Source organism: Abrus precatorius, unplaced genomic scaffold (assembly GCF_003935025.1).
Source record: "Abrus precatorius isolate BTA unplaced genomic scaffold, Abrus_2018 Scaffold11, whole genome shotgun sequence".
NCBI lineage: Eukaryota > Viridiplantae > Streptophyta > Magnoliopsida > Fabales > Fabaceae > Abrus > Abrus precatorius.
In genome coordinates, this window is record NW_020874303.1 from 6,883,197 (window position 1) to 6,908,196 (window position 25,000).

The window sequence follows — 25,000 nt, forward strand, 5'->3', positions numbered from 1 at the left end:
AGAAAAGCCATTTTGAACGTGTTCTTGCAATCGATACACGAGAAAATATGCCAATGACTTGCCATTGAAAAGCGAACCTTTTTTTATTGATTAGCTTATGTCTTGAATTAATCTTCAAGCTGGATTTTATAGGTTGAGCATTCGCATTTTTGAAAATTTGAGGATCCTATGTTAATCCCAACTTTGTAAAAAGTTGATTTTAGTTCTTGTTTACTTTATTTTTTACTATTGTTTTATATTATAGAAAAAGACTAAAATGAACGATATTTTATAAAGTTTAAGTGTAATAGATTATTTTTAATTTTTTAATGACTAAAATGTCCGACTTATTCAATGATGAGAATAAATCTGACAGTCTACACATTTTAGGAATCCATCATAATTCAATTGTAATGTCTCTATTTGAACCTTATTTGGTAATACAGTAAACGATGAGACCGATCCCTACGGAGTTTCTCCAAAAAGTTTTACATAAAATCCTATACCTCATAAATGAAATTACTGTTCTGCCAATTATTATTCACTCATTCACGTTCTAAACTGATCACAATTGTAGCAAAGCAATTGGCAAAATTCAAATGCCAAAATGGATGTTGAACTGAAACAGAGAAAACGAGCCGACACACTCTGGTCTGTGGACCTGTAACTAGCGTAGAATGAGCCCACTCCGCAGAGATTAGGCCTATGCCCCAGTCCAAGATTAGACACTGCCTTAGGCAATTTTTAGGCCTAGTTTAAACTTGATTAGAGCAGGCCCAAAAGAAATTTTTATTCCCTTTTATCTTTTTCTTTACTTATCTTTCTCTTTTCCTTTGTCTTTCTATTCAATTTTCACTACACATATAATTTTATAATAAAATAATTTTTGATGAAATAAACTAAAGGTTAAATAATACTAAACTTTTTAAAGAAACATTTGATTAAACTATCTTTTCTTTTTGTGGTTTAAAATAAATCTAGTTTGATTTAACTATCAAAACATTGATTTTTCATTATCAATAAAATAAAATACCCATTTTTTTGTCCAATCCAATCCACGCATTGAGATCCAAGTTTTGAACTATAATTTTTTCCCCTCCCGGTTTGCCTAAAACCATGGTGTATCTCATCTTGTGCAGCAAAATATCCTACTCAAGCCAAATCTCAATTTTCGTCTGCCCTTTTCCTTTGCCTAAACCATGGGGCCTAAACTCGCCCTTTGCAAAATTCTCCAAAACCCCATTCCATTTCTTAGGGACAACGGGACATAACACAACCCAGTTCTTTCTCATTTTGTCACACAATTGAAAACATTTTTTCAAAATTAGTGGAAGTGTATTCTCAGCAACTCAACAAAAATATAAAGATGAAAAGTTCCCTTTTACGGAAAAAAAAAAAGTAAGATTTTTTATAATCCAAAAAATTTCAGCCAAAATTTTCAGAACAGGAACTTCACCTAGTGTAAAAAAATAAAAGACACTAGATTTTGGTTCTTTATAAGATTTATATTTCTTACAGTAGCATGACCGAAGCCAGCAAAGGCGGTCTCCTATGCCACGACACTACCCGTTTTCTGCCACGTGTACATGAATTTCGTGGCCTCCAAAAATATCCTTCATTTTCTTTCTTTCTTCTCCGCACTTCTTAAACCCTGTTTCTCTGCTTCTTTGTTCCTCAAACCTCTTCTATGCTTTCTCTCTATTCCCAATTTCAAGTGGGGTTCCTTGAATTTTATTCTTTTCTTTAGATTGGAGGGTAAAGTTTGAAACTTTGAGGCGGAAAGAGGTGATTTTTTAGGGAAAGGAAGGAACTTTGGTGTGGGAGAAGAGAAACTAGAATTGCGCTTGTGATAAAAAGGATGAAGATTCAGTGCAACGTGTGTGAAGCTTCGGAGGCTAAGGTTCTGTGCTGTGCTGATGAGGCAGCTTTGTGTTGGGAATGTGATGAGAAGGTTCATGCTGCTAACAGGCTTGCTAGCAAGCACCAGAGAGTCTACCTCTTCCTCTCATATGCCCAAATGTGACATTTGTCAGGTATTTTTTTAAATGTTGCTTTTGTGGTTTTTACTTTGTTTTGGTTTGATGGGATTTTGGTGAAGAGTGATTATTTTATTCTATGGAATCTATTAGCTGTGATTAATTCATGGGAAAGAGAGTATTGGGTATATGTATTACAGTATTAGATACTGTTAAGATTTTTATTAAAGTACTTGTTTTGGATTGTAAGAACTTTTTCTGCTGATGGTTAGGTTTATTCTTTAGTGTCTAATGGGATTGCAAACAATGATATGATCGCTGCTATAGGGTTTTTAAGCTTGTGATGTTTAGTGAAAAATGTATCTTCCAGGTTTTGTTAATGGGGTGAATTTTATCGAGTTTGATTGAATGGATTGCAAACCGTGTCCACTAATTTTGTTGGAGAGCATTCACAATGGATATAACTTTAAGTCTTGGTGAAAGATAGTCTCAAAAATGAGTTTCTCTTTTTTATTGATGGTTTACATTTTGAGGATTTACAATAAAATTTGTTTTCTTTTCTTTGATGATGCAAATAATTAGTTAATAATGCAAATAACTCAAGGTCTCATGTTAAGAAATTAATAAATAGTTAGTTTTATTAAAAATTATAGCAATGTTAATAATGCATTGAAATCTTGTGATTTTCAATTAAAAAATTACTATTTATAGGCTCTTATTGTGTACTCCTTGGACACACGTTATACAAACTGTTGTTTCTTTTGAAAAAAAAAATGTGAGTTTTCATTTCTTGCTTTCAATAATAAATACAAAAATGCCACATTGTTTTCTCTATACTTTTTGTTCTCAAATATTTGTATAGGAAATGGTGAAACAACTATAATTTTGTAATTATTAGTGAAAATAAGAAATGGAAATTAAAAAAACATATTTTCAAATCATACAGGTTTTAAACATTTTTTTTTTTAATGAGGCTCCTTTCTTTTTTTCATTTTTTAAGAATGGATGCCATAAGTGTTTGGTGTCCAGTTTTTGGTTGTTTTTGGATTTTAAAATCCTGTTTAATAAGTTAAGTTTTTAAAAAAGTCAAACTAAAATTAGTAAAAAAATTATGATAGATAACAGGTCAAATTTAAACTTTAAGATTATTAAAAAGTCAAGTCTAATTATGCAAAATTTAGTATAAGTTGACTTACTTTCATCTCTAACTGACATTACAGAGTATTACAACTTAGGAAAAATATAAATAATTTTTTTATTGTGATAAGTTAAGTAATAAACTGACAACGATAAATGTAAATATTTATAATATATTTCATCATTATCCTCAACAATATTTAGGTTATCTAAAACAGTTTTAACAATTTCTTCATCATTTAATACTGTATCCAATTCTTTTGACTCTAAGACTTTATCTTTCTAAGTAAATTAGGTTTACAAAATACCTGATTGGATAGATAAGTCGCTGATCTTCTTGCATGTACAAGTTCTGTGCTTCCATTGAAATCCTTTCACTCATCTTTACCTTTTTGGTGTTTCGATTCATAGATTTATCTCTTCCAGTGGAGCGGTGGATAAGGACTAGCATTTTCCCCCCCTTGAAGTGTCTCAGATCTTCTCCAGCACACTTTACTCACGCAAGGGAAATCCTAGCAGCGCCTCATACTCCTCTTTTCTTGAAATGAAAAAACTGAGGTTCTTAAAGCCCTCGAGGAAACCAAGCAGACAAAAAAATGGTATTAACAAGTCTTCTAATTTTTATCTCTTTTTCTTTTCATGATATTATCCATTGAAATTTGTGTTTTATTAATTAATATATTTAAAATACTCATTAATAATTGTATTATAGGACTTACTGTGTTTTAACATATTTTACTAACCCTAAAAATATTACATGCAGTTTAGTTGACTTTTAATATTTAAATTTTAATATATTATAGTTTTTTATTAACCATGTTTTTGGAACTTCTAAATAAAGACCTTCTCTATCATGTATAAGAATATAAAGTTCTACCTGTCCTTATCTTAGAAGGACAAAGTAATTTTGTCTGACCACTTACAATAACGATCAAATACATTCAATGCATATTTAATTTGAAAAAATGTTTATATTTTAAATTTTGAAATATTCTTAGCTTAATTATCTTTAAGAAATCAATGTGTATGTAAAAATTGAAATATTAAATACTGTTGATTACTTGAAAATCGCATGTATTCAATTTCATCTGTCACATTTTTTCAAGAGGTGATTTTTTAGATTAATTAGGTTACAGTCAAGTTTAGAAAATACACGACCTTTCAAGTTACAAGTTATAAATTATCAAGAGTCATGGAAAATGATAGAAGGTGGATCAAAGGATAATATAATTGCATGAAAGGTGGATCATGGGAAGACATAACCCAGATGGTAGAAGTACTATCAAGGATACGAGTGATGCAATAAAATAAACATGTGTGGATTTTTACATTTTTACAATTTTTGGATAGGAATTTAAAGGTTGAGTTTTTGCTGTAGAGAGGTGGAGGGCTGTAGAAGATCCCAGTTTTTATTGTATTATGTGATTGTATTATATTTTATCATTCTTTTTATTTTTCTTCTTAAACATTATTCTTTAAATTTAGTCCATCTTAATTTATTTAGTTATTAAAATAAAAAATAGTCAGATTCATTGTCATCAAGTATTAAATTTATACACATATTTTGCTTTAAATATTTTTATCAAGTAAACTAATCTTATATAACATAATAATAAATAAATTTTTTAAGTATTTCATCATATTATTTTATTTCCAACTTTGGATTAATTAATCTTGCTTTCATTAAAGTTAGTAAATGGTGAAGTGATCAACTTTGACAATTGTTATCGGATATTGATTTAATAGTCTATACAATTAAATGTATTCAATCAAGCTAGTAGTTTATTTGTTTAATTTATATTAATGTTTTCCTTTCCAATTTTAAAAGTTATATTTATTTAATTTATTTTAATATATAATTTAAAAATTAATTTCAATAACGAAAACATTTCTAATTTACCTTATTTCACTTTAGGATATATGATTTCATAATAACAATATTAATGCATTATACTACAAAAAAAAAAATAACAAAACTAATTAACTCATCCTTTTTATATTAGAACTGGCAAAAATAAGTTTAACTAACTGCTTGATTTAAATATACATGATAAAATATTAAGTTTAAATTTTAAATTTTGAGCCGAATTAAATTTAGAATTTTTAAACTTAATTTAATAAAGTTTGATACAAGTTAAATATATAAAAAAAATTAATTATTTACAGATTTATTCTATTTAAATATTATTTTTATGAGTTCAAATTTATTTATTTTTCCTGCTAAAGCTTGTTGTCTACGATGAATCGAGCTTTAAATTTTGCATGATGTTAAATATTAACTAATGGTTGTGTCTACAAGATACACAACATAAATTAGAATTTATTTAATTTAAATTATAACATACAATGAATATCTTACTTAAAACCTAAAACATGAAAATATTTTATATAAGATAATTTTTCCATGTTTTACGGGCTAAATTGTTATTAAGTTAGATTTAGTTTAAATTATTCAATTAATTAAGTCGTACTTTACATAATTTATGTTTTTTTAGTTATAATTTTATTATTTTAAGATTATAGCAACCTAAATATAAAGCTACAAAACTGTATTTTGTCTTTTAGCTAACTTCTTGCTTAGTTTTGGCCTCTGGACATATATATATAGCAATTTTTGTATGATATTTGAGATTTCCTATTTGTGAAGTATCCTTTATCCTTAAGAGCAAATTAAATTTATCAACATTGGTTAACTTGTGGCCTTCAATCCTTTTGTATTTTAAATTATTTTCTGTAATATATATATATATATATATATATATATATATATATATATATATATTAGCTTTAAATCAGGCATTAACTAAATATTATATCAAATTTTGTAGTTGTAAGAGATCATCGACTTGAAGTCTATCCCAAGGTTTTAAATTTAATTTAAACACTTATATCTTTACTTTCTGGTTCCTATATTATTATTACTGACGTTTAAATATTGATAAATACATCAAAACTTATCACATGAAGCTTTTATTTTCGCGAATAAATTACACATATTATACAGAAAGATTAAAAGATAATAGAATTCATAAATAAATAAGGTATAATTAATAAATACTATATATATATATATATATTCCTTATTTTTATCATTAATATGTATAATAAATTAGCAATTTTAGTTTAAATTAAAAAATGATGTAATTTTGATTTCTATTTATTTAAAATTTGAAAAGATAAAAAATTATATAATTAATAAATTAAAATTAAAATTAAATAAAGTAATTAATATAAAAAAATTAAAATTTGAAAAAATACGATCAAAGTGAAAAATCTTGGAGAATTTTAGCGTAAATTACATTTTATTTTTTATACTTTTGTTTAAGTAAAAATGAAAAATATTTTAAAAGTGTAAAAATATACTTACTATAGAACGCAATTATAAATATATGTATATATTATGTCCAGAAACATTATGATGGTGTATGGGGTACGTTGTGGATACACCCAAGCTTACGTGTATGGAGCTTTTGATGTTTGTCTGAGCACAGTATTATGCATGTGCAAATTCTTTATTAAATAGTAGTCACGCCTGTCTTCAAACCCTTTTCAAGTCAAACCTGTTCTGCTTGCATTTATAGGATGAAACATCTACTTGTGACCCTTTAGAGAAACCCATAAATCATCATTTACTTAAGTACAAAAGTTACTTTAATCATTCACAAAACAAAATTTAACTTACTTCAATGGAAATATAAAGAAACACTTGACTGGTCAAAATATACCTCATCTTCAGTTTGAAGCTTGAGATTGTTGCTTCTTAGAGCTACCTCTTTCCATCAAAATCATGCTTTTCACTCCTCCGGGGACCAAGATTTAGGTTATATCATTACTTCATTACATAGCATACTCAATGTTTAATCCTATTTACTCAACTTTAAAATCACCCTAATTAATTCAACCAGAGGAAAATTAATATTTTTTAGTTGAGTTGTAATCAATGACAAGTCTTTGTTTCACAATTAAAATGTCATTGGAATTTCATATCGACAGTTATATTTTATTCATTAAATTTATTTTTGCAATAATTTAACAGAGACATAAGCCTATATTGTTTTGTGTGTACAATCCTCCTCGGAAAAATGTAAAAAAATAAAATAAAAATCATTTGTATATGTAATGTAGACCCTCGAAAAAAAAAAATGCAATTATATAAACAAAAAGCCAAAGAGACTTTAGCTATCCATTTAGTTGCATAAATGTTGTCGGAATGTTGTCTAGTAAAAGTTCATTAAAAGGCATCAATATTTCGCATTATTACTGTTTCCTTTGTCGGTTTCACTTTTGTATCATTATTTTTTTTTCTCTCCTGTGTCTCCAAATCATGATCATATGTTATGCTGCAATGCTGTTTTGGATGTATATTCATTCTCATGAATATTTTGATCTTTCCTACTCCTTTTTTTTAAAATTATGTTGTCTGAATTTTCATCTTCGCGACATCACTGATTTCTTTTTTTTTTTTGGTGGGTTGGGTGGTCTATATGACTTGAATGTCACAAAATGTTGGCCAAAATATATGCAAAATAGCTTAACTTGAATCAAATCCAAAAATTAAACAACTTTCAAAGAAATTTAATGAAGCAATGTACAATAATGGAAATCAAGTTTAAAGGGTTATAGCAGCCAGAAGCATAAGCCACAAGTTGTTGATTGTGTTAACTTGGTCACATTATAGATTATCATGAAGATACAATACAGCAATACCCGTTAGCTGAGTGTTTTGCCATGACTGGAAACACAGAGACATGACACTGACATTCATTATCTTATGTTAGTTTGTACATTCCGATAATCAGGATTGAATCATGGCCAACTGGGTATTGTAGTCTCACAAGCATCACAAAACCACGATGGGTTAAAAATTCATGTAACTGACAAATAAAGACAAGTGCATAGTACAGTGAAGAACGTTTCAAATAAACCATCTAGAGTTGGTAAAATTCACTTGTCCAAACTATTTCTGAATCATGCTGTACAAAATCTTATTTTAATATGTTGTTGTTAGGGACACGTGATAGGTTCAAATCAAAATTTGTGTGTCCATGAATTAAACTTATTTTACCCGAACCAATCTATTTTGTACTTTAATGTGTTGGATTCTGCTAAAGTTAATGCGATCTTAACATAAAAACAATTTCTTGCTTAAGTGTACTTTATTACTAATAAAGAGTCTTAAACGAGATCAACACAACAAACTCTCTAATGAATTAATCATACATGTGAAATAAAATAAATATAATTACATTATTGGGATGAGTTTGGTTATTTTAAAGGTTATATATACAGATGTAAGTCTAAAAATTTTTATATTAAATCAGAATTTTTTATTTAACAGTTATAATTTATTAGTTAAATAAAAAGTTTAAGATTTAATGTAAGAATTTTTAAACTTACGCTGTAAGAAGATTCTTTTTTATATATATTACTCTTCTTGATAATTTTTCAATTCAACTTAATTTGTGAACCAAAATTAGTCTATCCTTAATGAGTTGAATTAGATTAAATTATGGACTTATTTGAGAAACCCAAATTTATATCTACCCCCATAAATGATGTCTTTTGATTACCTTCTGGCACATTTCAAGTGGAGAAGTTTATAATAAATGTTGACCAGAAAAATGACCATGTTGGACGTTCTCCGAAAAGATCGACTATTTTGAATATAAGGCTAAAGTCCTTTGTCATAATTAATGTTATAAATATAGTCATTCTAATGTTTGAATATCATATTTATTTCTGTATAAAAATTATTGTTTTTAATTTAATTTGTATAAAAAATATAAACGAGTCTATGAATAAAAAGATATTTTTAAAATAGTGTATGCTGTTATCATTATTATAATGTTGTTATCTTTACATTTATAAATTTTTATTTTAGTTATGCATAACATAGTATTTTTTTAATGATTCTTATATGTAATTCATTTTTCATTTTAATTTTTATAAAAAATAAAATTTATTAAGATCAAAATACAAAAAATATTATATATAAGAACTGTGTTATATGTAGAAACTAAAATAAAAAACATATAAAATAACTTCATTACAATAAAGGATCAACAATCAAAAAATAAAAGATCAAATATAAAACAATATATATTGTTTGAAATTTTCTTTTTCATCTACAAAATTATTTGTAATTTTTATAAAAAAATAAAATAGTATTTAAATCTTATTCTAATTTTGTCGTTGCCACTTAAATATGAAATAAAACAACTGTGGGTGGTGGGCTCTCACCTTGATTACTTGGGTTTGAATTTAGACTGATTTACATATACAATAACATAGAAAGTTTGAAGAATGTGTTTTTGAAATCACTTATAAATTCGTTCATATGAATAATGAATGTTGGCTTGAATATGCCTTAATTATTCAAAAAATTGAGGAAAACAAAAAAATTGTTTGAAGAGGAAGAATATTATGAATGAAAATGAGTTTGATAATTTTTTTTATATTGCCATAATTTATTTTAAAATTTCATATATAAAAAAAATCCTTCATATTTTATGTGTTTAAGATTTAGTATTCAAGCCTTTTTATAATGTCATAATCTTCAGAGAGTTATTTGTTTAGACGGATTGCATAAACTCTTGCATTGGAATCAGTTTTTTCTCGCTTTTCTGGGTAATCATCGGAATCAGTTTGGTCAATCAAATGACTTTTCTTTTTTTATTATTAAATAAATAAGCATAAACAATTCTTTTATCATTTTCCCATTTTATAATATTTTACAATATAATATATTATTAATCAAACTATATCTCAAGGCAAATTCTAAATTTTGTTCAAACGCAAGCATACTCACGAAAATCTTGTCAGTTTTATTTTATTCAATAACTTGTATTAATATATTGTATAAGAACTATTTAAAAATCAAACAGAAGTTCTAAAATATATTTACAAACTCTACAACTTTTTCTAAATGCACTCTTAAGTCAGATAGACATTTTTTAAATACATTAAATAAATCAAAAGTTGTACATCCAAATTAGGTCATAAGAGTTATACATATATTTATTTTTAAATATCATGTATGAAAAATAAACAAAGACAAAAAAAAAAAAAAAATTAAAAAAATGCCAAATCAAAATAGAAGAATTCATTTTATGGTTTCGCTGTCAAGGCTCAAAATCATTTAAAGTATAGTTTACACTGTTTTTTAGATAAAAATTCATTAGAGGCAAAAATTATGAAATCAAATGGATTAAACTTCCAACAAATTTAAATTAACTTGTGCTCTTCTGTAATTTTTAAAAAATTATTTTTTTTGGAAATATGAAATGCATAAATTTTAACTCATCAAAAATATTTTAGTTATTTTATTCTTTATTTTATTATCTACATAAACTTTTTGCATAAGTTCATCTACATTAAGCTAGTTTATCTGTTAACATTTTATTGTGTATTATTATTTATTGACATCATTTGAATATTTTTCATTTTTTTCAAACTTAAGCATACTCATGAAAGTTCTGTTAGTTCTCTTATAAGGATAACATGATCAGTTAGAATCAAGAAAACGTCAAAGTCTAAATAAATTTGAATAACAAATTACTTAATATTTATTTATCAAGTTTTTATTGTATTAAGTATTTATATTATAAATTTAATCAATTTTTATTTACATAAATTAAAAATAGTTTATTTTAATAAATTACATAAAAAAAATTAAATAGATTTTTTCTAAAGAAGTCAATCAACATTGGGGTTATTACGTATTTATTTACTTCTTAAATACATAATTTAAAAAGAGTAAAATAAAAGATATTGAAAAAAAAAAGAAAAAACAAGAAAGAGTAATTTTATTGTTAGGCTCTAAAGACTCAAAGGCTATTAAATATCCTTTAATGTCATATAATTTAATTTAACCTCAATAATCGGCTAACCTAATGCTTTAATTAGTTCTATAAACCCATAATTTAGTTGTGCTTTAATTAGTTATAAAATAAAAATTAATTGTTTTGTTTAAAATATGGCATTTAATTTAACTAAATTGCATAAAATAAAAATAGAGAGAGAGAGAGAGAGAGGAGACACGTGGCCCTAGTTTCCATGTAGGTGGAAAAAACTGTTATATATCATCTTCTTCTGCTTGCTGATGGCAGCCACCATACCCAACCAACACTGTTTCTCACAATCTCACTCTCATTTTTCTTGATATCAATAACAATAGACACATTCTGATTCATTAACCAAAGTTGAAAGTAGCAAGTACATGATCCAACGCAACAATGGCTTCTGCCTGTGTCAACAACATCCTAGACCTTCCTCCATGGCTGCCACACCCCGATCCTCAACCAGACTTCGAGTTCCCCCTCGAAAACCCCGTCGCCATGCTCCCCGCCGACCAACTCTTCTCCGACGGTAAACTCCTCCCTCTCCACCTCAAACCCTCTCCGCCGCCGGAAAATCCCAAATCTACATCCTCCTCCGCCGTCACCGCCACCGACCCCTACCTCTTCTCCCCCAAAGCCCCTCGCTGTTCCAGCCGCTGGAAAGACCTCCTCGGCCTCAAAAAACTCTACCAAACCACAGGAACTACAACCACCAAAGCGACGACGTCGTCGTCGTCGTCTACGTCCTCTTCCTCTTCCGCGAAATCGCTCAAACACTTCCTCCACCGCGGAACCTCCAAAACGGCGTCGTTCTCCTCGGAAAATGCGCCGTTGCTGCTAAAAGACTCCTCCGACTGCGAATCCGTCTCAATCTCCTCGCGCCTCTCGCTCTCCTCCTCCTCCTCTGGCCACGACCATGACGATCTCCCTCGCCTCTCTCTCGACTCCGAAAAACCTAACCCTAACCCGATCTCACTCCACCGTAACCCTAACCCTAGGATTCGTCTCGTCAAAGCTAGAACAGGCTCCTTCGACGGGCAACACAACCGCGTTGGAAGGAGTCCGATTCGAAGGGAACAGAGTAATACGGTGGGGTGCAGGGGAGTTTCCGTGGATAGCCCTAGAATGAACTCATCGGGGAAGATTGTGTTTCAGAGCTTGGAACGAAGCTCGAGTAGCCCTAGCAGCTTCAATGGTGGTCCACGATTCAAGCATAGGGGAATGGAACGATCTTATTCCGCTAACGTTCGGGTCACTCCGGTTCTCAACGTTCCGGTTTGTTCTCTACGGGGCGGGTCCAAATCCGGTTCGGTTTTCGGGTTCGGTCAACTATTTTCTTCTCCGCAGAAGAAAGAAGGCGCTAGTAGTGGCAACAACAACGGCAAGAGCCACCAACACAGTGGTAGGACTCGGAATTGACGTAAATACCCTTCGTAATTGAAATAATAGAGTAAGAGAGAGGGTAACGTGTTAATTAATTAGGGCTTTTTTTTTTAATTTCTAATTTTGGGTTTTTTACGTTTTTGCCGCTTAATCAATCACTGTTTGTCTTTTTATAATCTGGGTAATGGAAATATTGCAGGAGGACTGTGTTGATTGGGGGTTTTGGGTTAATTTGATTTTCTCATCCAAGGGTTTTAGATTATTGTAAATACGTGAGGTGGGGTGGGATTTTTAGATGATGCTGTTGTTTCCATGATTATAACGATGATGATAAAGATCCAGTTACTGTTTCTAACTTAGTTGATCTTTTTTTGCTGTTATTTTATTTTCTGATCGGAAGGATATGGAATCTCTATTTTTAGTTATTGTTATTTAATAATGAAAATTTGCTGTTTTTAATTTTAAAAATATTTCGAGATCTGTGGTGGTAGCATGCTGAGTTTATCCAGTGTGTCTGCTTTTGGGGTTCGTATTTTAAAAATTTTGTGGTTTATGCTGTGAAGTGTTTTGGGAAATGATGCCATAGATTCAAACAGAAGCGCCAGCTCTGCCGAATTATTTTTTGCACGTCAGTCTGATCCCAAACCTTCATGTGTTTATTTTATTTTTATTTATTTACTCACTGTTTGCATTTAACTCAGATAAGTGACAAATAAATATTTTATGTGTATACATCTTCTCTATTATATGATATGATATGGTATGATATGATATGATATGATATGATATGTGAAATATGCATATTTTTATATTTCTTGAGAGGATTAACGGGTGGAATTACTCTCTGGCTGAGTGGTCGGTGGTCCACACCTGAAGCCGAGTGTGTGACCTTTATGGAAGATTCAATTGGGTGGGACAAGTTTCTTTTCTTTTAATCAAAATGTGTACTTTGATTGGGGACATGGCATGAGTTCCCAGATCGGATTATCATCCTTCAATGAATAATTTAACACAATTTCACTATTAAGTTTTCCCTTTGTGTGCGTCCAAGATTGTGGTGGAGGGGTGGAACAGAACATCCACAAATTGGGTCATCTTTGTCCTCACAGTTTGTTGGATAGATAGATAAACGAGTTCGCTTCAATTTGATTTCATTGAAGTGAAAAGATCTCCCTCCCCGGACATGATTATCCCTCCATGGGTCCATTACTAATTAGATATGGTAGGCCCATTTCCTATTTGATGCAAGCAATTTTATTTTTGCTATAACCAAGGGGCATAATTCAAGGAAAGGATATGTTCAAAAGTTCAATCACTTTGGACCCCCCCTTTTTCATCTTTTATCGTATTCTCCCCACTGTGATCAAAATCGTTCTACATCCGTGGTACTATGCCCCCTCCTTAGTCACATTCAAATTATATACTTGGGGAATTAAACTTGTAATTAGGATCCGACCTATTCTCTCTTTTATTTGGTTCTTCAATTCCCATTACAAACCCAAACCAATTTAGTTGCAAGAGTTTTGATTTTCCCAACAGGACTAAGTGGCAATCAAACTGCTCAATAATAGTACAAGCAACAGAAAATGAAAGTATACCAACTAGCAACCAATGAAATAGTATAATCGTGGTTCAATTTTTACTATATTTTTTAAAGGATAAGAGTGTGTTAAAGTCACGTGGCTAACATGTTGCTTTGCTTTTCAGCCTAACCAGGCCACCATTAAAGCCAAACCCCATGTGAGAGCGCGGGGTTTCTTAATTGTCTAAATAAATAAATGAGTGAGTAGTCTCGTGTTTGGGTCCAGCAGTGTAACGGATGTGAATGGGAGGAGATAACTTCTTTTCAAGTTCACGCTGGAATTCCGTTATTTTATTATACAAAATGGTTCAAAAGTTCTGTTTTTTTTTTAAATTTAATAATAAAGTTTGTGTGAAATTCAAGTATATAGAAAAGATCACAGTTAATACAAGTCATGCGAATTTAAAAACATCTAGAATTACACTAATAACTACTATTCTTTAACCCCCCCCCCCCTCCCCCCTTAAATTCTCGATCCGCAAGTTACGCTTTTAGTTTCGAAGTGAAATAATACAAGTGCCCTTATGCTTGTATACCACTAAAATTTGGATCTGGAATAAGTGATTGTACTGTACATTTAGATAAAATTTTAAATTTTTATTTAAGTAAAAATTATTAACTTAAGTAAAAATACAAAATAACATAACTGTAAGCACATTTATTGCACTGAATTCAAATCACTGAAATTCTATTTAAATTAGGAGCACAATAAAGATGATTGGAGACACTATAATGATTCATTGGTTTTTATATAATCCTTGCATTAACAATATATTTATTTGCAAGTTGGGCTTAAAAGAAGAATGAATAATTGGGGCATACACGTGAGTTCGTTTGATAGAAAATTCAGTTGTCGTTGTCGAGCAGAGTAGAGGGGTTTTGTCGCGGCGAGTCCCGTCCCATCGTTCACATATGCGCATGCTTTGAGGTTTGGGGCTGTGTCTGAGTGTCTCTATAACTATGAACTGATTTGACATTTTCTCATGCACACCGTAGCTCACAACATGCCCTCTCTCAAGAATATACTCCACATCCATATCCATTTCACTGTATTTCTCATTCAATCTTTTCTAGAGGAGTATAGTGTTCATAAATTAATAAAAAAAATATATAATCTTTGGTAAGGTTTTGTAGGTTCTATAAACACTTAAGCTTTTAAGATATTGAGAAATAAAAAATTAAAGATGTTTTAGTATTTAAGTAAAATTTAATTAGAGTTATTTTTAATTTCTTTGTCAATTTTTTGTTCATAAATTTTAAAGAGCTTTTATCGTTAATAAATAATGGCATGTGTAATGACTATTTTGAAATAGTACAATAATTAAAAATGTCTTAAACAATTTGGTTTTGTAAAATAAAAATAAAGAGAAAAATGTTTGAAAAAATAAGAAGATAAAAAATAATTTTTTTAAATTATTTATTTTCCTTTCATCTGTTTAATCAAATAAAGTATATTATTATTTGTATTTTCTTTCGTCTTAGCTAAATAAAAATTTATATGAAAAGTGTATTATTATTTTAGGCCAAAAAATATTTAATATTGTTTTATAACATTTTAAAATAAAAATTTAAATAACTGGAATATTTTATGAAATAAATATTTCAGTCTTTCAAATTATAAGAGATTTAAATAAAAAAATTATTTTAATGTTTAATTTTATAAAATGATATTTATTTGATTTTTGTATATAAAAAGTACTAAAAGATTAAAGTAAGATTTTTTAAAAATAAAATATTAAAATAAAATTATTGTAAAATAAATTAAAATAGTCAATATTTATTTATATTTTATGAGCATGGGTATGGCATGCTACTACACTTTTTACTATTTTGAAGCTTGTTGTTGTATTTATTGTACCCCAATAGAGTCCGATCAAGCCGTGAACCTAGCCTGCCTGTCTAGGCAGCATTTGCAGATGAGCCATCTTATCTTTTTCCTCTCACTTTTTTTTAAGAGTATCGATTCATACTCGGATTTTGATGCATTTATATGATATGGGTGAAGTGTTTGACCAGTCCTAAGTGGGTATTCCATTATAATACCACATTTGTTGATTTGTTTCCATTAGAGTTTGGGCTTTGTGACCACGTGAGAATGGATGCACCTACCATCACTCCTTTTCATAGTCATGCTGCTCATGTCTGTTTAGTGTGTCCCAATACAGCAGTGTAAGGGTAGTTTTGTCTTTGAACTTGTGGAGGGAAATTTTGTTGTTGTGCCCCTTGTTAGGGTCACATGCCCCCAAAATGATTCCCTAAATCCAAATAGACCCTGGATTCTTGCCATGTTTTGTTAATTAATTGGCATTCTTAATTGCACTATGGAGGTCTGGTCAGGATCGTGTGATGTGACTTATAGTAGTTTGGTTGTTTTGGTTAGTGAGCTCAACTTTGTCATTACTTTCTCTTCACTTTATATAGGGTTAAGGATACGTGCAATCATTTCTATCTTGCGAGATAAATAAGCTGCGAAGCAGCCCCAGGTTAATTAATGTAAGACAACCAAGTCTATAAACCAGCCCCAGAGGCTCTCATTGATTAAATATAGTATTCAATAAGAGTGGGTGTATTTATAGCATGATCTCCTTGATCTGATTTTCTGTGTCTCATAAAAGAAAACAATTTTGTTTGTTGAATAATGAGAGGAGCCTGCAAAAGGCTGAGGTGAGTTTTGGGGCATCAAAGAGAGAACGTGCTCATGTACAGTCGGGCCTCTGCATAGATTCCCCCTCATCCAATCCCTTTAACCCTATCATATGCATCACTGCCCTCCCTCTTCTCTCTCTCCCTTGCATAGGGAGTGGGTCAGTGCACAAAAAGGGATGATGAGAAAGGGAGGATTCTGCAGCTAAAATGCTAACGGCTGAAAAGGATGAGGAGGGCATCTAAGATTGGAGGGTTAAAAATAACAAAAACTTTCTGTGTAGCAAAGATAAATATAGTTAATGAGTTATGATATGGTTAAATTAATCACTACTACTCTACTTTTCAAAAACTTTTTGACATAAAATTTGGGGGAATTGGTGGCTGGCTGACTTGGGAAAAATATCTCTGTCCTCATCTTCATCTACATTGCAGTGTCTCCTTATAAGATTCAAGGGCAGACGCTGGGTGGAGGTTTTAAAAATAGAATAATGCTACCACACCTATGAGGTCCGTACTACAGTGTGGGGGCATGTGAACTACTAGGGTTCACATCACAGTATCTACATGAGCTGGACTGGGAAGGATAATTTGTTGTTGTTATGTTAGAGTATGTCATAAAACTGCAATGGGTTTGGGTCCCTTTGGAATTTAGTACTGCATGGACAACTTTTTACGGTTTTACTGTAGCTCAATCAGTCTTTTTCTTCTTCCATCAGTAGTGCAACAAAACGACAACAGCAAACCAAGGCATGATTCTGGCAATTTGCTTCAGGTAATAAGATTTGGTAATGCTTGGAAAACTTTGCATGTGTCACCAAATCGTTCGAATCTTCTGCATTTATATATAATAAACATACATGGCCATCATATATCTATTATTTACGAGTCTATATCACCCATCTAGGCATCTAGATGGTGCGGTTCATGGTGGACCCAATAGTTCAATGGAATTGGGTTGCAAAATTTGTTTCAGAGGTTCAATACAATTAAATGGGCCGGTTCACTACCAACCAATAAGGCATGCTAATTTAGATGGGTGCCTGCCAAGCAGCCCCACCATGCAATGGGTTCCTGTTTTCCTCATTTCTTTTTCGTTTCCTGGCTGCAGGGAATGGGATATGACAGGTTCCATTGAAAAAGCACAAATTTGAAATAAAACGACTTGTAAATACTGTGAAAAATGATAGAATATAAAATTTCTTAAACACAACAAAATTATTTGTTGATAAACTAAATTTTATCATTATTGACAAGTTTTCAATTTAAAATGAAAATCCATTAGTGAATGAAATGAATTTATTTTATTTTTGAGATTTCGAACACAATTAACCTATATAACTTCCAACTGGATGCCAATTTTGAAGTTCTTTACTGGAACCGGTCAGGTAAATGCCTAACAAGAATAATTCAAGGGGCTAAGGGCGTAGTACATATGGAAAGAATGGAAGCTGATTAAGCTGCTGGTGACATTTCACCCAGAACCTTCAGTGGTTGTTTTCTCTGAAAAATTACATATAAAAACAAGTTGGTATTAGTAATATGAACAAAAAAAAATGAATGTAAATGAATAATCAAATCAATGCAAACTGGTTAGGTACAAGCCATTCATCATAACTACTATAAAAATAATTTGTTTTTAGCGTGTTCTAATAAATTTCATTGTTAAATTTATGACATAAGTCATGGTTTTGAAATGTATTGAATAAGTAATTAAATAGGTAGTTATCTAAATACACCATTGGTCTTACAAGTACGTTGACAAAACTATTTATCCAACTACTAACCGTTGTAATTCAAACAGTATCACTATCATTCTGCCTGTTACCAAATATCTTATGTACGCTTGACCTTCCTGTCATCTACAAAGGCATAGCATTTCACTTTAACAAGTTGTCAATAATATTCTAAATCAGATTGCCACATGTCTGGACTTCTGATGAGTTTGTCTAGTAGTTAATCCTGTAATCAGCTTAAGGTGCCTTGCTTTTATCTGCAAGGAAAATACCTCAAGTCCTTTGGTTCTCGTCAGAACCATATAGTAGACATCATAACTAATAGGGTTGTCAAAATCTTCGGTGGCCCTAGTAGCAGATTTAAGCATACAATGGATACTGACCACTTTCCTTATCAAGCCAGAGCAGCCGAGATGCTTCTGGGCTACCTGATAAGATAACTATTACAATGATGCGATGATTGAACTGTAATATGCCAGCTAGGGTGATTGATCACAGTGTTTTCTCATGGCAAGTGCATGTGGGTTCAAGAGTTCCTCTAAAAGGATAAAACTCAATTATAAAGTAATGAGAAAAGTTGTCAGGGAACTTTCTCCAACTAAAAGGAAAGCAGGTCACAGCTAGGCTAAGAGGAGGAATCCTGTAGTCCTGAAGTCGTACATGGTGATGCACTGATGCGGTTCAGCTTATTAGCATGAAACTGATGAAAGACAAGAATTATTAACTCCAAATATATAGCACAAAATACTAGTTTTCCATAGTATTTACAAGGGAGTATTTAATAATTCATTTGCAGAAAAAAATTCTTAGTCTAGGTTCCAATGTAGTTGACAAGAATCTGCTTCGATGGCTGTCAAGCTAGTAAACCTGGACTTCATATTCTTGGGCAACTTGGTCCTACGACACAAACACTAAAACTAAAGCCAGTTGAGATGATAAAAGCAAATAACAATCATACCAAAACTAAAAATAACAAGTTGACTCACATAATACAAAACAAAAATGCTGTTATATAAAAGCGAATATTCGAAATCATTTGACCAGAGCCACTTGCCCGCAAAGCAGAAAATTATAATAGCTCTGCTCAGCTCACATGCCACAATTTTAGACTGTCATGATGAAATAAGTAAGAATGACTAATAATTTAATCAAGAACCTTTTAGGAATAAATTGTTGACAGAAAATGTCCGATAGTTGATCACTGTAAATTTTATAATAGTTTTGCAGAGAGCAATAAAACAGTATAGTGGCTGAAGAAAAAAAAATATAGGAGAAAACCACCCAACAAAAAATCCAATACTAACAGTTAGCAATTATTAGAAAATAAGTATAAAATAAAGTCACTGAAGACATGTACATACCATGAGTGTTGATAATAGACAGCATGCGGTCTATATTATCAATCCGCCCTTGTATGGATTTTAGAAGTGAATTCAGTGATGAAACTCTTCTCCTAACAGTAGAAATTTTGGCAGCATGCTGTATTATGAATGGCAAAGGTGCATCTTCGAGTAACTGATCAAGTTCTGCCAAAAGAAAAGATGAACTTCAGGTCAGCAAAACGGAAACCTAGAAAACTAAGAAACGAAGACATCCTTTAGCAGAGGCATTAACATTAAGCATAACTGAACTAAAATTATAGCATGTTAGCAAAGGAAACCCAAATTAGTATACCACAGCTGCAAGTTTGACATTCTAATGAAGATTCCATGGAGAGCAAATTACCAGAAAACAAGGTTTATGGGTTAGTATTCCAGGGAGAGGTGTAATTTTTTTTGTTTAAGTGTGGAATGTCTAATTTGTCTTATAGCCTGCCAAACTCTTGTATCAAGCTTAATGCTTCATAGTAAAAGACTCCTCACCAGAGGCTAAGAAATGCATATCCCATAAAACTTGCTACACCATACCATATAGATGCTAACGACTTAACTTCCTTATTCATTGAGATGGAATGAAGTCTGTTCAAGTGTTTTAAGATAAAATGGTTAAACCAAGGTGTTAATTCATTTAATATTCACTCTTCTCCCACAATATGAAATGAACCCTTTACAGAACTTGTCCATATGGATCATATAACTTGCCAGCATAACTTATTTTATTCCAATGTATGAAATTTTTTATGAAGGTTAAACCAAATGTGCACACCAAATTAGTACCAGAACCGTCAATTGCAAACACCAATTTAAGAAAGAAAAGGGTGGAAACAACTATATTATCGACTCAACTTTGGAAGAATTTCTTTTATGGTGCCGCCAAGGCTAACAAATGAACCCCTGATAGAACTTACCCATCTGGAGCATATATTTGCCAACGTGACTTACTTATTCCCAGTATATGATTTTCTTTTTAAGAGGGTCAAACCAAAGGCGTCATGCCAAATTAATAACACAACCACATCACAAACATTAATTTAAAGCTTCCAATAATTTTATCGGGCAGAACCATTAAAGAAATTCTTCTTCCAAGTTTAGTCAATTATTTAGTTATTTCCATCTTTTCTTACTCTAAGGCTGAAATGAACACTCTGAAAGAGGGAAAAACATGGAAAATCAAATCAATAGCAGCTAAAGCTTCTTTGACCTAAGATTAGCATTAACAAAGTTGCCAAACATACAGTTAAGCCAAGACTAGATCTGCTGTGTGAGTTTGAATATTTGTGAGAAGAACAAAAGCTCTAAGGCTAACCACAGAAATCAAAACCCTATGCACCTCAGGTACACTAGGATCTAGGACAATGCATCTTCATGAATAGCAAATTCTTTCAGGGATGACAATTAGACCAAAACCTAGTGGGTTAATGCATGTGTAGAATGCATATCATTTGCATATAGTTTAAGCCATTTTCACATTCCCACCACACATTTTTTACTTAATTTAGCTTTGAATTAACTTGTTTAGCCAAAATATTGCTCTAGGTATTGTTTTGTAGGAAAAATAGTTTTGGAGTGGAGAAAAGACTTGAAAAGAAGGAGATCCCAGCATCTAGCAAGCACCATGGGCATCCTGTGGTAACCACCGCGCTACTACCAGTTAATTTGAACAACCAAAGAGCACTATGCTCTGCCAGTGGTTCATGAAAGAAACACAGTAAAGTTGTGATTTTACCTGTACTGTGAGATGAAAAGGAGAGTTTCTAAAACTTAATATAGAAAGAGGAAAAAAGGAACTCAAGAAAGAGTTGTCACCCAAGAAAGAAAAGAATGGAAAATCAAGACAAGAGGCAAGGGAAAAACTACCCTTTAGGGATCAAGGCATCAAGTCGCAAAAGCAAGGGTTAGAGTTATCTTCTTTCTTATTATTGCTTTTTGGCTCTGAAGCCCAGATACGTGAAAAATGGCAAAGTACCCGTATCGGACTCCGATATGCTTAGATACATATCCTAGATGTATCGAAAATTAAATTTATTTTTAAAAATTAAATTTAAACCCGATACGGTTGGGAAATGGCTTGGATACAGCTCGAAAACGGCTCCAAATCGACTCGGCTAAAAACAGTGGTCAGCTTGAGTAAATTTACGATATTGAAACGAGGAGTTTCAATTTGTCTTTCATTTCTCCATTTCCGCTATTATTCGTGAGTTAGGAATGAAACCAGAACTCACTCAAAAATCAAAAATCAGCTAGGGTTCAGAACTCACTCATTTCCCCATTTCCCCATTTCCGTCATTGTTTTGAGGTTCAATTCTAGGGCTTTACAGTTCCTGAACTTTGGAGCTGTATATCAGTGTTGAAATGGAAGGTACTCAGAAAGCAAAGTGAAGAGGATAACCCCACACAACCATATATCAGCCTTCGACCCATCGTATCCTTTCTTCTTCAGCACCTTCGGTGCCACATAAGCCAACATTCCGCACAGCGTGAGGAGCATCCCATTGGATCTCCGCTGCTCTGGCAAGGCAAAGAGGGCAAAGTTGGAGACCTTGAGTTCCTCGTTCTCGTCAAGGAGGAGATTTTCGGACTTCAAGTCACAGTGGGTGTGTTCTGAACTTTGTTTCTCTTCTCTCTTTTCTAGACTTCAGCAACAATTTTAACGTTGTTTCTCTATTGCTGTGGCGGTAAAATTTCACAAACTTCCTCTTTTCTATTCATTTTACAGGAATAAAGTAAAAATGTTATTCTTGCATTTTTCAACAGCTGTGTTTGATGAAAAAAAATGAGTTTTGGTTCTAACTCTAATTTTAGAATTCTAAGTAACTTTGGTTCATTAGAACTTCAAGATGATCATGCTCCATTTTTGGATAGAACTTTCATTTCTTTTGTGGAATTCTAACTTGAATAGGAGGTAAAGTATGTAATTTTTTGATATGTTCATAGACAAGAGAAAGATATGATCGCATGTATTTTTTTTGTAAAATGTGATCATTGATATGTAAATGTAACATATTAATATAAATTAATTATCAATATCTCTTTATAAATATTATTTCTTTAAATTCATGTTAAATTATTTAAGCCTTATCGTATCTTGAAATTTAAATTTTGTCCGTATCCTTGTATCTATATTGTATCAAGTATCCAGGTTTCATAGCTTTTTGGTTATCTAGTTGAATTCATGATGTTATATTTAAATCCTATGCATTCCAACCGCATCATGACTAAGTAGTTTTTCTATTCCAAAGGATTAATAGTAATTCAATTGAAGATATTAAGATAATGTTTTAAATTTTAATTCCCATTTTTGTATTGAAATGTCTTGATTCAATTTTGGGTGTTCTTATTCTTTTAGTTTTGTTAGTCTCTCTTTTACATGCTTTTAGGGTTTTAAAGAATGAATAGAAAAGAGAACTTTATGTTTGGAAACACTATAGAATGAATAGCTTTATGTTTTAAATTTTAAAGAATGAATAGCTTGTATCTATATCCTTCAGAATAGCCACCATCATGCTACAGTATTTTCAAGGCCAGCCCCTATGTCCTGCTATCCATGATTGATAACTATGAGCAAAACCTCACTAGTGCAATAGTCCCGTGTAAGGTCCATCCACAGATTATGCTGCTTTGGTACAATAGTAGGTTGAACAGAATAATGTTAAGATAGTTCAGTGACAAAGTTTATCTGAGCACACCTAAGTTTGTGTTTTGATTAATTAGCTTATTTTAAGGTCAAAAAACAAATTGACAAAAAGAGAGAGAGAGAAAAGAGATATAAACTGTAGCCAAACGCCCTAAATCCATGTCCACAATCAAACTAAGTCAATAATCTAAAAACCATAATATAACTCACTCTTAATAACCAAACATGCTAACAATGATACATATAACAGCAAATTCTTCCAACAATGATAGTAACAAAGGAAAAGAATAACCTACTTGCAGCGCACAGCGTAAAATTGAATCTAATTTCGATTGTAACAGTGCTAATGTTGAAAAGTTAGCATAATCTTAAAGAATCGGTAGAGAAAAAGCGAAAGAGAAACCTGCGGTGAGACGATCGATGGCGGAAGAGAGGTGGTCTTGGCTTTTGAGAGTTTGTTGAGCTCTGCAATCGAAATCCCTAATGACGGAAGAGAGCATCGAAGACAGGCCTTTCGCCAACACGTCGGAGCTCTGCCGGAGGGGATCATCGTCGCCGTCGTTGGCTTCGGAACCGCTCTCGCCGGCGTGGGAACTCGAAGGTTCCGTTTGAACAACGACACTGTCGTTTTCCTCAGCTTCCATTGTCGTTTGATTCAGTTTCGGTGGTTTCTTCCGCGGAAGTGATAGCGTGACTGAGGAGAGTGGCTCATGTCCTTAACATCTTCTCTAATCATTTTTTTCATTTGTTTGCACATTTTTTAAATGCCTAATGATACATCTAATAAATGTTATATAAATATTAAATAAATATTAAATAATGAAACATAATCTATTGATAATAAGTGTAATTCACTAACTCCTAACAAAATATAGTCTTAATAACCGTTTTTAATATAATTTATTTATCTAATATGAATTATATAAGCTTTTATAAAATACCTTAAATTTACATAAAAGTTCATATAATTTTTAAAATAGGTAGTATTTTATGATACCATCTAATTTAAATATTTACTCAGAGCTAATATATTTATAAATGTTTGAATTGTCAAATTTTAATATACATGTTAAATAAATAATAATTTTAATTTCACTTTTAGTTTCTTATTTTAGTTTATATTTAATATTTTTATTTTTAATTGTTGAAGTTAAGTCTTTTACATAAAAAAAATCATTTAATAATTTTTAAATATATAATATATTATTGATTTATATAATATTTATAAAAATATATATAATAAATAATTAAAATCAACAAAGCTTTTATTATATTTTATATATTTTTATTTGTATAATTAATAATATGCCATAAAATTTTATTAATAATTAGATAAAATTTTATGATAAGAGAATTAATTTAAATAATTAAAAAAATATAAATAATTAAAATTTAGAAAATTATTATTATATATGAATTAAAATATAAAAATTAAAAGTGTAATTAAATTACCAATAAACATGTAAATTAATTAAAGAGAGTTGTTTTATTTTAAATCTTAACGAATACTATTTTTTATATAATTTCTCGCGTCTTAAATTTTAAATGATTACCACAAATATTTTTTATATAGTTTATCAATCTTAAATTCTAAACATTACATCTATGATAACATTTAATCGGTTAAAAATATAAATTTCTCACTCTTATAATGTTTCAAGAATAAATTATTAAACTGAAATATTACATTTATGATAATATTTCAACTCAAGA

General features: G+C 30.9%; 2 protein-coding genes and 1 non-coding gene across 3 annotated transcripts; 2 read left to right on the top strand and 1 right to left on the bottom strand.

The window, feature by feature from the left end:
• The first annotated feature begins 11,203 nt into the window (after positions 1–11,203).
• LOC113855463 (uncharacterized protein DDB_G0271670) lies at positions 11,204–12,663 on the top strand. The gene has a single exon (XM_027487106.1). The coding sequence runs from the start codon at positions 11,327–11,329 to the stop codon at positions 12,347–12,349; it is 1,023 nt and encodes a 340-aa protein (XP_027342907.1). The 5' UTR covers positions 11,204–11,326; the 3' UTR covers positions 12,350–12,663.
• Positions 12,664–12,879: 216 nt separating this feature from the next.
• Positions 12,880–12,958, top strand: LOC113856726. The gene has a single exon (XR_003502959.1). It is a non-coding gene; the product is annotated as a small nucleolar RNA Z122 (small nucleolar RNA).
• Positions 12,959–17,896: 4,938 nt separating this feature from the next.
• On the bottom strand, positions 17,897–23,999 carry LOC113856286. The gene is given in 4 exon segments (XM_027488040.1): positions 17,897–18,041; positions 19,636–19,800; positions 23,691–23,949; positions 23,952–23,999. Coding segments are annotated over 4 exon segments (501 nt in total). The 3' UTR covers positions 17,897–18,012.
• Between the last annotated feature and the right edge of the window lie 1,001 nt (positions 24,000–25,000).

Bases quoted from the DNA above. Each gene is read 5' to 3' on its own strand.
- LOC113855463 (XM_027487106.1), top strand. From the start codon at position 11,327: ATGGCTTCTGCCTGTGTCAACAACATCCTAGACCTTCCTCCATGGCTG.